The sequence below is a fragment of the Propithecus coquereli genome, unplaced genomic scaffold (genome assembly GCF_000956105.1).
Source record: "Propithecus coquereli isolate 6110/MARCELLA unplaced genomic scaffold, Pcoq_1.0 Scaffold605, whole genome shotgun sequence".
NCBI lineage: Eukaryota > Metazoa > Chordata > Mammalia > Primates > Indriidae > Propithecus > Propithecus coquereli.
The window spans coordinates 440976-456149 of NW_012152008.1; the positions used below are offsets into that span (position 1 = coordinate 440976).

Genomic DNA, 15174 nt, shown 5'->3' on the forward strand with positions numbered 1-15174 from the left:
AACTGATATGTTTGCTAAACTCTGCCACCTTATCTTATGCTATTTGTTTTTTGTGCTTTTTTTTACTGTTTGCTCTCCTTTTATTACACGGGCCCTTTTTTCTCTGCTTTTAGCTTCGCTTATGTTATAAAAGGTTTATACTATGTTTTTCAGTTCTACTAGGATTTATCTCTAAGTTCTACATTAGAAGTTTCATTTAAAAAACTCCCGATGCAGCCATCTACAAAGTACTACTCACAAGTTGAGAGGGATGTCAAAGCTTTAACATTTTTCTGATTGTACTGGGCAGGACACCCACGTAAGCCCTAGGTGGCCCTTCAAAAGTCAAGTTTTATCAAGCCTTGGCCAGCAGCAAATCCATCGTAAAACCCGAGTCTGAGTAACATGACACTGGTCAGGAGCTATTCTCAGTCTTGGCCATTTAACGTGTATATACAGTCTACTGTTTTGTCTTTTGAATACACAAGAGCAAACATTTCTGTGCCATCTAGTGCAGGGGTAACAGGAGTTAAGGACGTGCAGGACCTTTGGAGCCACAACTACAGCAGGAACCAGCGCAGGGTGGGCTCGAGGGAGCAGGAGAGTGTGCTGGGGTGCGGGTGTGAGAGAGGGTGGGGCCAGAGGGCGCGCGAGAGCAGAGACACGATGGCATCTGGGTGGACCAAGGGCTGGTAGAATCCAAAACTCTTCATTTTTTTCCTCTGTACCACTTTTTAAATTTCACAATTAACACACACTTGCATTCTTACACTTTCTCCCAACCATTCTCTGTCTTTACTGCTCATCATACTCTTGTCTCTCTATAGCACGAATTTTTCCTCTAATACAAATCCTCTAATACAAATTTGGGTTGAACAAATCCTTGTTCAACCCAAATGAACAGATTTCTTAGCTATTCATTTCCGTTACTATTAATTTATAATTGATTGTTTCTCTCTGCTAGCGACAAACCGATAAGCAACTCAAACGATTTTGCTTAGTCTCACCAGTGGTCAGTGAAGTCTGCCTGGACCATCACATGAAGGGGTGAGAAACACAAGTTCCAGATTTCTGCACCATTTCAGGAGGGGTGGGCAAGCTGAGCAATTCCTTTTAGGGTCCCCACTCACCCAAAGTTCAAATGGCCCCGAAATAAAGTTGTAGGGTAAGACCATAGTGCAAAGAAACATGGCAGATTTCCATCAACCACAGATACCTGGAATTACTCCATAGTCACAATGAGTTCAGCATCACCCAGCGCTTTAGCGGTCACATGTGATGGAAAAACCCAGCAATAATAACGGATGGTGTAAAACATGCCAACTTACTACCTACTCAAACAGCAACGCTTTGAACACTCACTATTGGGGCTGAGCTGTCCTAGAAGGTAACTGGGTATTTTTTGTTGCCTATAAAATAATGTTTATTTTTCTGCACATTCTAGAAATAATTCTGGTGAACCAGCCTGGGAACCTCATCCCGCAGGGGAAGCCGCACCCGTCAGCTAAGGCCAGCACCTGTGAGTCCCCAAGCCGTCGCCCTGGGCCCCGTGTTACCTCCTGCAGTCTGATCTCCTCGGGCTGCAGGATCTCCAGCACCCCGCTGCTCTGGATCTCAGGCAGATCCTGCCAGAGGTTAAACCTCGAGTGGGGGTTACTGAGCAGGCAGATCTGAGGCAGAGCCTTCCTCTCAGGTGGGCTTGCCAGCTCCTCCTCTTCCTCCTCCTCCTCCTCCTCCTCCTCCTCCTCTGGAGCGTCCTCGCTGGCTGGGGACCCATCGGCATTGGCTTGTATCTCTGCGTCCTGTTGCCTCCTGGTTTCGATTTCCTGGAGAGTCGATTTATCTCGGTATTCCTGATACAGGAGCCCTGAAATCGAATGGAGTTGGAATAAAGAGAGGAAAAAGATTTTAGATGGCGATCACTCGAATTGCTACGTTGAGGCTGCACGTTCTCATCGAGAGTGATTGCTTTGCTGGGGGAACACGCAGAGAAAGCCAGCCCTGAGCACAGCTCAGCAACGGCATAAACTGCTGTCGTCTTCATTCTTGGGAAAGATCAGCATGTGAAAGTTTTTTTCCAACAAATAAAGGAATGCCCAAACAAATTCAAAATCCAATCACACAAATATATGCCTCTCCCACACATATTTGGCAAACAACAAGAACCTAGAACTTGATGTCTTCACAGCCAAATTGATAGAAATGTCCCAGTTACGTTTCAATATCCCAACAGGACACGTTCCATAGCCTGAAATGCTTCAATATTAAAACTCAAGTATATTCATTTATGAAAAGGGAGCAGTTGTAAATTCTTACGTTGAAGGGGGGAAGAAAACAGTATTCCATCAACCTTATGATTTACAAGGGAAATATTCCTTTTTTTACTTTCACGGTTTCAAATTTACTTCCCTGAGAAATTGTACTTGAAATAAATGCATTTTAGTCTCAAAGGAGATTTGGTGGTTCAGCTGAATCAGCGCAAATGTGGCAGCCCCACTGGATGTCCCGCCCTGGGGGCACAGGGACTCTCTCCACACAGGAAGCAGTGTGTTGGGGGGGCTGTGGCTGGGCAGGGATGGGAGGGGGGATCCTGTCTGCTGGGAGGCCGGGAGGAAAGGGTCCCACCTGAGAGTCTTGTCCGCTGTGCCACAGAGGCAGGAGTCTACCCTGAGGGCAAGGGGAGGCCCCAGGAGACCTCAGCGCTGCTGCTCTGGTCTGCATCTTAGAACCACGGACTGCAGAGAGACGGGCTGCAGCAAGCCCCCAAGAGAGCAAGGAAGGAGGCTGCACCTGCACGGAGCGGGGGTGGAGGGGACGGGGCCAAGGGCCAGATTCAGTGGACAGTTACAAGGCAGAGGACAGGCCCTGGGTCATGAGTAACACCCAGGTAAACAGCTCGGGCGCGGAGTGGAGGAGCGCAGGGTGGTAGCGGGCTCGGCACCAGGACGTGCGGGTCTGGTGCTCAGGAGAGCAGCCAGGGCCCCTTGATGTGTCTGTCTACGAAACAAAGATGACTGTCCCAGGAAAGGTTCCCTGCGGATAAATGTACCACTTGATAAGCACTCGCTCTTGTTTATTTTTATTTTCATTTTTTATCTACCTAACACAGTACTTCAAGTGCTTGCTCTTACCATGCAGTACAAACATTAGCTAGTAGCCCTTCTTTATCTAATTGTTAGACGTATCTAAACAGTAGAAAAAGGAAAAATAGAAAAACAGGCTATCTTTGAAATCCTGAATGTGGCTGGATAAATCGTATTTCATGAACAGGAATCCAATAAGTCCACCCTGTGGATTAAATTAGTTGGCTTCCGATGCTCCACAACTCTAAATTATAAAGCCTTTATGCCAAGGTAAACACAGCACTAACTCCAAAAACTTAAGATCCTGTGTTTTTCGAACGATGCAATCTAGCCAAATACAATATGACGTTAATTTGAGAAAGGAATAAAAAAGAAAATCAAACTCTGTGCAGCCCAGATTGAAGATCCATGAAGACGGATCTAACATCAACTAAGTCAGTTCGATAATGAGCGTCATATACGACGACTGTTGCCAACATTAGGCTCGTTAGCATCCCGAGAGCCTGATGCTGTTTACAGAGGTTTAAAGAAACCAGGTTTCCCCGGGTTGACTTGGATTCACTTTTCAATGCCTGGCACAGAGTCTCTCCCATACACTAGGTACTCAAATATTTGTTGAATACCTTCTAAAAACGCAGTTTCCAAGCTTCACAAAAGTGTCTGATTTGGCATATTTTTGAAGGCTCAATAATATGTCTTATGTGCGCCATAGTTGGCAAATCATGGGTAAATGAACATCTTACCTCGAACATCTCACTGTGATACATACGCTGGAATGGGACGAAAATACCAGCCACGTGGGCAGCTGGGTTGAAAGTAACATTTCTGAAATCGCATTGTGGCAGGCGCTGTTGGCTGCTGTCCTCTGTCCCCTCACACCCCTTCTTCCCAGTTGGCAGGGGAGGGTTTTGCTGTGCGCTGACCCATTCTGCGCTCAGGGAAGTGAGTGAAGGCTGACTGATGGAAACCTGCCACGACAGTTCTTGCCCCCTCGCCAGGGGTGGGTTCAGACATGGCCTGCGGCACAACCTGGCTGCTGCGGTCTTAATGTTGGTGTCCCCCCCGCCATTCATATCTTGCAACCTAATACCTAATGTGACAGTATTAAGAGGCGGGGCCTTTTGGAAAGTGACTAAGACTTGAGGGCTGTGCCCTCATGAGTGGGATTAGTGCCCTTGTAAAAGAGGTTGAAGGCAGCTGCCTTGCCCTTCTGCCACGTGAGGACACACCAAGAAGGCACCATCTTTGAAGCAGAGAGGGGCAGCCTTCGCCAGATGCTGAATCTGCTGGAACCTTGATCTTGGACTTCCCAGCCTCCAGAACTGTGAGCGATAAGTTTTTTGTTGTTTATAAATTACCCAGTCTAAGGTATTTTGTTATAGCATCAGGAACAGATTAAGACACTGGCCAAGGAGAGTAAGGGGACATCTTCTAAGGGCTGCTCAAAAAGATGTCCCTCCCCAATAGACATCTGAAGACAAACTGCCCCTCCTGCTTTTACACATGGCTGCTTGAGGATGTGATGCCTGGAGCTCTGGCAATCATCTTCTAACATGAGGTGCAAATGGAGGAGGGGAAGTACACAGAGCAGCACGGGGATTGTTTGGCTGAATGAACCAACTCTGGACCCGTTAACTGAGGTGGAAGACTCCATTGTTTAAGATCACTTCTTGCTAGAAAGTCTGTGACTTGTAGCCAGAGACTCTCAATATAAGTAATTGTAGAATTTTCTTATAACTTTCTACTTTTTTCTGAGGTATTCAGAATATGAATTTAGACACCAATTTTCCTGGAGTTACTGTGGTTACAAAGAGTTATCTGACACACTGTGTAACCATTTCCCATAACCTTTTATTTTTATTTGCCTTAAATTCGGATTACAATACAAGTAGGGTTGTTGTACCTGAAAGACTATATATCATCTGACTAAATGTCTGTACTCAATGTACCGTTAACATATCATGTTTTCCTACTTTATATTTTGTACATTCAGTAAGCCCAACTTTACAAGGACACTGACTGTGTCTGTGAAAGCCTGCGCTTGGAGTCACACCAGGTGGAAACGGAGGCTCCGTGCCCCTCTCTCGTATTACAATGACCTGTGCCAGGCTGGTCGGGCTGCCCAGAAGGAGGGGAAGCCCCCAGTCCCTCTTGCCAAAGCCCCCCAAGTCACTCAAAATCTGTCTTTCAGAAGAGAGTTTTTTCTTTGAATCTCAAATAGAAATTTCTAAAGGGCAAGGGATTCATTTATTATTTAGGGAACACCATCCATGTGCCAAGCATTGTGTTAGGTGCTAGACACCACAACAGCACACAAACATACACTCACAAACACACAGGCGAAACCAGTCACAGGGTCTCAGGGTCCATGATCTACCAGGGACCAGGGCCACAGCCAACTGTAATGACAGTCATATACGGTGCCACGCACAGTTCTGACATATTTCTGTCTGGCTTTGTTGGGGGCCACTGCAAAATCCAACACACTGGGCTATAAAATGCCCACAAGTTCTTCCCACTTTTTCTTCCCCTTAAGGAGACTGTGTCTTTAGGAACTTGCTGTTCTTTCCTGATACCTGGCAACGAATTAGTGCACTCACAGAGCTGAAAGCAGCTAGGCTGTTGCAGGGATCTGCTCAGCGCAGACCTCAGGTCTGTTACTAAGGATGAGATGCAGGTGGGCCGCCTGTGCTGTCATTCAGCACATCTGTTGAGCACCTACTATAGGTTAGACCCAGCAGCCTGGAAAAGACATTAGCTGTGACACCAGCAGATATTGGCAGAGGCAGCGGGGGACACTCTCAGAATGTCAGAGTCTCTATTGCTTACCAGAGGAAGAAACTAAGGCCCCAAATGAGCAGGTACCAGAACTCAGGGCCCGGGTTCAAGCTTATGCCACTGGCCCGACAGGTCCAGCTGTGTCCTAGAAAGACATCTCCACGCACCCGGAGTGCAGACGGGAGGAGGCACGAATCTCCTCCCCAGTGTGGATGTCTTCCCAGTCATGACACTGAACCTAGCCAAAGGGGAGGCCTTTCAAGAGGATGGAAGCAAAGCTCCCAGCGTGTGCTAAGGCAGAAGTGGCTCTCCTCACTAGGACAGGCCGCGTGGCAGAGAGCTGGGAGAGGGGTTTTCAGGAGCCTTTGTTTAAAACCAGGATTTCCCAACTGGCATCAGTTTCAGATCAGGCCCTCTCCACTCCCCCAGCAAACAAAGGGAAAAGCCACCACCGCCACCACCCAGCCTGACTCGTGGGGGCCCCACTGGGAACAGAATTCCCGGAGTCAGCGCAGCTTAACAGCATGCAGTGTGTGCTCCGCCCCCTCAGCTCCGCGAGGGCTCAGCTCCTCTCGGCTCAGTTTAGAAAGATCCCTGCCAGGGAGGAGGGGGCTGGCCCCGCAAGGTCTCCCAAGCCCTGGGTCTCCTGTGGCGAAGGAAGCTCCACTTCCCTTCTGAAGACACTTCATGTCTGTCCAAACCTTTGGGACCGGAGGACAATAATTATCTACTTAGGGAAGAAATTTTCCAAACCTAGAATTTTTATTTAATGAATAGACTGTCAGCTGCTGTGATAACAAAGAATAAAAAGCTTTTCTAAGCAGCCAATACCATTTTCAGACTAAGGGAACCCATATTACCCATTCCTTGGTGCCTCAGGTGACGACATGAGGACCTGCTTGATGTCACTAGCAATTTTTTTTTTCATGCACATGGTGGAGTTCTTGGGACGTGGTTCAATCCACTTTCTGTATTCAGGGTGCTTCAGCTGCACTGTGGAGGAGCTGGACACACAGGCTGAGCCTCGGTTTCCCTTCTCCGCCATATTCCTAGAGAGGCTTCCCTTCCCGTTCCAGGGGCCTCTAGGGGTTCTGCTTTCTCTCTGCTTTGCCCTTCCTCGCCCTGTGCAAGGAGGCCCCGGCATCCTCTCCCCAAATCTCTTCTTCCTGGACGCCCCCCTCCAGCTCCAGCTAACCGGTTTCCGCAGGCCCTTCCCTGGTGGGGCTAACGGAGTCCGCTCCTGCACAGCCCAGAGCTCGGCTCCACCCCTTTCTGGCAGAAGTGACAGGGGGACAAAGAGCCTTCCCCCAGAAAAGGGCTGGGCAAGTAGACCTCTCCACAGAGTGGGACAGAAACCCATTTGCGAAAGCCCGGCTGTGCGGCACTGTGAAGATGTGGCAGCTCTGCCCGTGGCACCACTTAGAACCAACTGTGTCAAAAACGCTCCCTACCCGCATGAGACGCCTTCCTCCACACGCACCACCGCGGCGTCCCGCGAGCAGAGGGACCCCAGAGTCCTCCAGGAACCCAAGTTTCCCAACGGAAGCCCCGTCGCCACCGGGACACCCACCTATTTGTTCAATGAGGTTTCTCCAGGAGTCGGCGGGGATGGGATGGATCATCTGCAGGGCCTCGGTGAGCGTGGTGGGGCTGTCGGCCAGGGCCGGGCACTCCTCGGGCGTGGTCCCATTTCCCGGGGTGGAGGACGACAAGCTGCCAGAGAGGGAGGAGGGCGAGGGGCTGGTTATTTTTAAGCAACGACACACGTTGGCCGGCTGGCGAGGGGCGTCGGTGCAAGCGGCTGCTGGCCAGCCGGACCCTGCCCGGACCCAGGCGGAGCGGCCGCAGCCGCAGCCGCCCCTCCCGGCCGGGCGGGCCGCACAGGTCCTTTTTGTCACCGCACCAGGGCGCGACGGGGTGATTCATTCCCACACCAGCCCGCCCAAACCTTCATGTTTTTGGAGCTCGCGGACGGGCGTCGGAAACTTGGCGCGCGCTGCCCGCTGCGCGGCGCCTACGCGCCGGCCCGACGGGCCCCAGGGTCAGGAGGCCACTCAGTGTCCCTCGCCGTCGCACAGCCCCCGTCCCCTGTCGGCCCCGATCCTCGCTTCCCGGGGCCAGGCAGCGCGGAGAGGGGGCGCCGAGCTGGACGCGTGCGCCCAGGGCGCCGGGGCGAGGGGCGAGAGGCGACCACGGGCAGGGACCCAGGTGCCGGCGGACCAGGCCGGGACTTACCACCCACGGGACGGGGCGCGGGCCCGAAGGGGTCCAGGGCTGGAAGTGGGGGGCGGTGGGGGCCCGCGGGCGGGGACTGGGGTTAGGCCGCACCGGTCAGTGCCCGCGCCCCGGGCGCAAGCTGGGAAGGAGGCACGCAGGGACGGCCGCCCGTCCTCACCTGCCGGGCAGGTGTCCCGCCGCCGAGTCGCGCGCGTCACTCTCCGAGGTGGAACTGTCGTGGTCCACAGCGCAGGCGGCGCTGAAGGCTGCGGCCAACAGCTCCATGGGGTCGGCGGCGGGATGGGCGCAGGGGCCGGGTCGCGGGCCGTGCTGGGGGCCCGGAGGGGGTCAGGGCGACGAGCGGGCTCCGGAGAGGGGACGCAGCGCGAGCGGCTCAAGCCGGAGCTGCCGCCGCCGCCACCGCTGCCGAGCGCTCCCGCGGGCGGGCGCGCGCCCGGAGGCTCCTGGGGTTGCCACGGCAACGGGGGAGGCGGGAGGGGCGCAGCGGCGGGGGCGAGGCCGGGAGGCGGCGGGGCTGGGCGCGACCTCGGCCCGCGGGCGCCTACTGCGGGCCCGGACCTCCCGCCGCGTGCGCCTTCCTCCCTCCGCCGCCACCGTTCCCAGGCCAGGAGAGCTACAGGGCAGAGTAGGGGCCGGCGAGCCGCGCCTTGGCCTGTCCGCCCCCTCCTCGCCGTGGGGCCTCCTGTCCCAACTCCGCGGGGCGCACATGGAAAGTGCGGACGAGGTGACCCTCCGCCTTTCCCACGCTGGGCACTCTCTGCAGTCCCCCGCAGGGATGCGGCTCAGCGATCCCGCTTCTGCAGTCCCCCGCAGGGATGCGGCTCAGCGATCCCGCTTCTGCAGCCCCTAACCGGGCCTCCCAGCTGGAGGTGCCTCCGTCATTTGAGGCAGAGACTGAGGTCTCAGAGGCTCCCTGCACGCCAGCTCCTGACCCTTACGGTGGGGAGGGGGCCAGCACGGAGGCCTCTCCTGGCAAGTCTGGCCGCAGGACGAGCCTCCCTCAGCTACGCGAGATTGTGGTGGGCCGGGATGGGTTTGGGGTTGCGAGAGGAGGAGAAACAAAAGTCCTCGAAAACTCCGCCCGGTTTCCCTGCCCGGTCTCATTGACTCTTGGAATCTGCGCCTCGTGTCAGCTAGTTCTGTTCGATCGCAGACACGAAAGAGAGAAAAAGGGTAACTGTGGGAGTTGAGAAGGAGGCAGATGTCCAGCTTGACGAGGTCCTAAAGGTGGGCCGAGGCAAGCCGCCCCTCTGCTCGGCGACAATGCTGTCTGCTCAGGTGTGACATGGACACCTAGAGGGATTCCATCCTGCGAGACAACTGGCACTGCCCAGTGTCCGGAGGTCAGCCCGCTGCCCTAAATGGGTGCTCGGGCGACAGTGCAGGCGTCTGCAACTAGGGCCGGTTCCTATGTTTATGGTCCCGGGATACCGGAAAGGTGCCGGCTGGAGCACAGGCGGGTTACTCTGCACTTTCTACCCACCAGGCATTTGTTTAAATTAACAAATTCCTCGTTTTTTTGGTTGCAAATACTCATGGCCAAGGGATGCAGTTACTCACTAATTGCTTGGCTTTAATCAATCCAGAGCCAGCCTGGAATAGGGCAGTTGCGATCAAGGAAGGGGTGGGGAGGAGGAGTAGGCGGCTTTTTGCCTGGAAGGGAAGTCTGCTTCCAGATTTCTGAGGGATCAGCCGCAGGGTGCGGGCACATTCCGTCTAGCTCCAGCTCTGACTCCAGAAAAGGGTGCTCAGGTTGACTGAAATCCAGCTCCTAACGCTTTCACTTAGCCCTGGCTCCCCTTTAGGGGCCAGAATGGACAGGTCTGATCTGCCCTTAAGGCCTCAGAATATTAGAGACAACCCTCTGGTTTTCCCTTTCCCAAGCCAAACACCGAACTTCCGTGACGCTCTCACACGGACCCGTGTACCTACGGGCAGCCCCTCTCTTGCCCTCTGCATTTTCATCCGCTCACTGGCCATCTCCAGCTGGGCGGCCCCTGTCTTAGTCTGTTCAGGCTGCTACAGAAACACCAGAGACTGGGCAGCCTGTAAACAATGGAAATTTATTTCTCACAGTTCCGGAGGCTGGGAGTGTGAAATCAGGGAGCCAGCATGGTCTGGTTCTGGGGAGGGCCCTCTGCCAGTTTGCAAACTGCTGACTTCTCATTGTAGCCTCACAGGATGCAAAGAGAGCGAGACGTCTGGGAGAGCCGGGTCTCTTTTACAAGGGCACTAATCCCATTCGTGAGGGCGCCAGCCTCATAGCCTAATCACCTCTCGAAAGCCCCACCTCCTAACATCATCACCTTGAGGGTTAGGATTTCAACATACGGATTTGAGGGGGACACAAACATCAAGTCCACAACATTCTACCCCTGCCCCCCAATTCATGTCTTTCTTACATGCAAATTACAGTCACTCACCCCAATAACCGGAAAGTCTTAACTTGTTCCAGTGTCAACTCTAAAGTCTGAAGTCCTAAGTCTCATCTAAATCAGATACGAGTGAGACCCAAGGTATGACTTATCCCGAGGCAAAACTGTCTAGCTGTGAACGTGTGAAACCAGACTAGTTCTGTGCTTCCAAAATACAGTGGTGGGACAGGCAGAGGATAGACATCCCCATTCCAAAAGGGGGAAATAGGACAAAAGAAAGAGGTGACAAGTCCCGAATAAGTCCCAAACCTAGCAAGGCAAAGTCCATGAGATCTCAAGTCTTGAGAGTAACCCTCTCTGGCTGAGGCTCTGCCTACCAGACCCACGGGAGGGGTGGTCCCACCTTCAGGGCCCACTGAGGCAGTGATATCACCCCCACAGCTTGGTGGGCACTGCCTACTCTGTGGCTCTGTGTGGTGGCCCCACCCATGCTATGGTTCTCTGTGGTGGCCCATATTGTGGTTCTCTGTCAGCGTGGGGTTAAGCCCTTTGACAGCAGGTGGAGGCAGCCCTGTCCCCCAGCCCGGGCACTCCGGGCCTGTGGTGGGACTGCAGTCCTGAATTGCCTTTTGGGTCATTCTTCCTTTGTCTTGAAGATAGCGTGTGTTCACAGCCAGATTGTTCTACGGTCCAGCCTGGAGAGTCTGAGAAGTCCACCAGCCTGCCTTCCTTCCCTCACTTCGTCCCATTTTCTCAGTTTCCTCCGTCCCAGCTGGCACTGTGCCTGCTGGTGTAAGCCCACCTCTACTCTTGGCTTTTGTTGAGATGGTTAAGTCTGTGGTTCACACCGCACGTATCTCCTTACCAAATGGCCGGTCCATCACTCCCTTGGTGTTCCCTTCCAAACATGCTTTCTCATATTTTATAATATGGAAAGGCTGAGAATTTTCCAAATCTTTAAGTTCTGCTTCCTTTTTGCTTAAAAGTTCCATCTTCCCATCATTTCTCTCTTCTTGAATTTTACTGTAAGTCAGGAAGAACCAAGCCACTCCTTCAACACTTTGCCCAGAAATTCACTCAGCTAAACATCCAATTTCTACCTTCCACGAAACACTAGAACATGTGGGCAGCCCAGCCAAGTTCTTTGCCACCTTATAACAAGCACTGCTTTTCCCCTGTGCCCAAGAACACGCTCCTCGTTTCTTTCTGAGACCCCGTCAGAGTGGCCCGTACCACCCATGCTTCCTCCACCCATCTGTCTGTGATGACTCAGGAATTCTCTAAGATGACAGACGCTTCCTCTACAGCTCTCCTCTATTCTTGGTGAGCTCTCACCTGCATCGCCTTAAAATTCCAGTCATGGCAATCTGGGCCTTTTCTAGCGTGCACCTCCACACTCCTCTGGCCTTTGCCCCTGCCAGAGCCACGTCCACGTTGTGGGTGTGTGGTCAGCAGCGCCTTCACTGCTTAGTGCCAGTTTCTGCCTTAGTTCAGGCTGCTGTAACAAAATACTATGCGCTGTGTGCCTTACAACAACAGAAATTTATTTCTCACAGTTCTGGAGACTGGAAGTCTGAGATAAGGGCACCGGCGTGGTCTGGTTCTGGGGAGGGCCCTCTGCCAGGTTGCAGACTGCTCATCTCTCCTTGTAGCCTCATGCGGTGGAAAAAGGGCTTGAGGGCTCTCTGGTCTCTTTAAAGGACACTAATCCCATTCTTGAAGACTCCACCCTCTTGATCTCATCACCTCTCAAAGGCACCACCTTCTAATGCCAACACCTTGGGGGCGAGGATTCAACATTCAGTCTGCAGCACCCCCCAAACAACTAAACTCTGCGTCCAGCCCTGCACTCACCGTCTCCCCGCTGCCAGCCAGGAGGCCGAGTGGAACTTGAGAGCGCGCGTCAGCTTCTGCACCTCTGGCAGCCCATGTGCCAATGGCTCACTGAGCTCCCTGGGTCCCCAGAGTCCCTCAAAGCAGTCCCCCCCTCCTTGGTATCTGGGCTGTTTCAGTGTCTCCTTGCCCAGTCCATCCTTTCCATCCTTCTCTCTGTCCCTTTCTGTACCATGGTCTGCTTTTGTCCCTCCCTTGCTTAAGCATCTGGGTTGGAATCCCATCACCTGCGGGCAAAGCCCAGCCTCCTCGCACTGTGGCAGGCGCCGCGCTGGCCCCCCAGGCACTTGCCAGCTTCCAGGGGCGGGGGACACGGTCCTCCCCAGCTCTTCTGAGGCGTTGGCCTCTCCATACTTTTCGAGGCTCTGGACATTTCCAAAAGCTGTGCCCTTCCCTGGGACTCTGCTCCCCCTGGTGAAGTCCTCCCTTGCAGTTTGGGGCGTGCTGGGGCCGCCCCGCCAGACCCTTCCCCTGTGTAACCAGCAGCCGCTGCCTGCCCTGTAAGGCTCTGTTACACCCTGTTAACGTCCCTGCGCTGTGCTGGCCGCTCATCAGGGTCGGGGAAGGGCACTCTGTGGCCAACCTGCAGGGAGGCCGCCTGGCGCGGCTTCACTCGCCCTTAGATCCGATATAACACTGAATGGGGCTGTCCCTTCACACTCTTCTGCACCAAAGAGAAAGGTTCATTTTTTAAAAAAAAATCAGAAAATATTAAACTGAAATTACATATATTAGGATGAATACAGTAAAATCTTCCAATCGAAAAATAAGCTAAAAATATCTTCCTAATTATAAAGTCAGTTTAGAAAGTCACTGAGTTCTGAAGCACGTAACCTTAAGTTAAATGCCACATGTTCTGTTTTCTATCATAGTTAGTGCACATTAGGCAGGCTGTTATTAAACTCTCTTCTTAACTGATACTTTGCTTTGAATCATTCACAAAATAAAGTATCGATAAACATTCCAGATTTCTATAACCGATTGGCACATAGTAGTTGCCCTATAAATATTAGTGAATAAATTGGTGGTATGCTTTTTAAAAATTTAGTCATTTTAGGTATTTTATCTAAAGATTATTTATTTCTTCCTTTGGGTTATAAATGTTAAATATTGGAGGCAGAGTGGCTTCGAAGTTCTTGTTCATGTTTGTAAAATTTTTCTTGATTTTGAGGGAGAATTTCTGGAAGTGGAAGGAAGCTTAGAAATGATCTGGCTATGTTATAGAAGAAACAAGACGAGAGTGTTAAATAAAAAGTCCAAGATCACGTAGCTGGCTAGTGGCAGATTGGGAAGTAAGTGATAGTAAGTCAAGACTAACTTTTATGGAATAAGGTACTGCAAGTGTCTATTCACTTATTCTATTTTCAGGGTCGCAGGGCAGTCACCAGACTATCAAACGCTTGTATTGCTAAATCTAGTAGGAAAATGCCTTGAACTAACTAACTTCCTTTCTTCCTTCCTTTTTTTTCTTTCTTTCTTTTTCTCCTTTTTTTTGGTAGTGAGAAGACATTCCTCAAATGTATATTGGAACCTTACAGAAACAGGCGCTTGATAGCTTTTAATGAAGTGTGTCTTTGAAATCCATAAATACAGTCATTTATTTTTGTCGCTCTCAATAGACTTTTTTACTTGCTTTGAAAATCAGCAAATTTAGTCCACTTAGGCAGAACCAGCAGTCAGTTCATAGAAGGCTTTAGAGCTAAGTGGACCCCAAATCTAGGGAGAAAGTTAGGAAAAGGGCAAGCCGTGTGCTCGGGAAGGGACTGTCTTTCTCACCGCAGTTCTGAGAAATCCAGAAACCCGTACTCCACGGATGGAAAGATTTTGCCACAAGGAGACTTTCCAAAAATAAATTGCTCTGTTGTGTGGCTGGAATTATTTTGCTGGTGAGGTGGAGGTGGGGATTTTTCCTTACTTTTCATCATGGAGATAATTTGTAAATATGGGATTGTAACATGTTATGGAGGTAAGGTAAAAAGAAATTCAGTCTAGCCTGGTGTAGTACGGAATTAATCTGACCCAAAGAGAGGTCTGGCTTTGCCGTGGGCTCCTGGGAGGTGACCGCTAAGCTGTTGGAATGTCACGTCTGAACAAAGCGTCTTTCCTTACCTGGCAGCGTTGGGCTGACCAGATAGGGCAGGGCTTTGGCTCACATGGGGGCTTTGGTTAAACCTCGCGAGGGGCTGAAGACTGAGGTCAGCCATCTGGACACCAACCCGGCCTACGGGACTAGGCCCCAACAAAAACTCCGGACACCACGGCTCAGGTGAGCCTCCCACGCACATCGTCACACATGGCTGCAGGGAAGGTTAGCTCTCCGTGACTCCTGCGGAGACCACTGGAAGCTCCGTGTGTGGAACTTTTCTGGACTCTGCCCCAGGCGCCTTTGCCCTCGGTTGATTAAAATCCATATCCTTTCCCCACAATAAAGTGTAACTGTGAGTTTAACCGCTTTCAGTGAATTCGGTGAGTCCTTCTAGCAAATTATTGAAACTGAGGGTGTCCTTGGGGACCCCCAAGCTCTGCAGTGGGGTCAGAAGTGAGGGTGGTCTTGTGGACTGTCCCCTGACTTTGCAAGTCTCTAATCTGGTTTGGAGCAAAGCGATCACTTTCCTCCAACAGCCATCCTTTCCCTGACCTCCTTTTCTCCCCCTCAATCTGTCCTGAACACAGGCTGCCGTGTTAATCTTGCTCAAAAATATCGGATCCCACACATCCGTTATCCTCAGTGACTCCCCAGTACCTTTTAGTAACTCATTGTTCAAAGGAGTCCAGGCTGGGGCTGCCCAGATGGACGCTGGGTCACTCCTGACGGCTCCCTGGGCCCG

At 52.0% G+C, this 15174-nt stretch overlaps 1 protein-coding gene across 1 annotated transcript in view; it reads right to left on the reverse strand.

The window, feature by feature from the left end:
• The window catches only part of NGEF (neuronal guanine nucleotide exchange factor), a 103046-nt gene that overhangs the window by 33039 nt on the left and 54833 nt on the right, over positions 1–15174 (reverse strand). The window contains exons 4-5 of the mRNA XM_012659348.1: positions 7411–7553; positions 1536–1846 (exon numbers count right to left, since the gene is read on the reverse strand). Of these exons, the coding sequence (XP_012514802.1) occupies positions 1536–1846; positions 7411–7553 (454 nt within the window). The remainder of the gene's footprint in view (positions 1–1535; positions 1847–7410; positions 7554–15174) is intronic.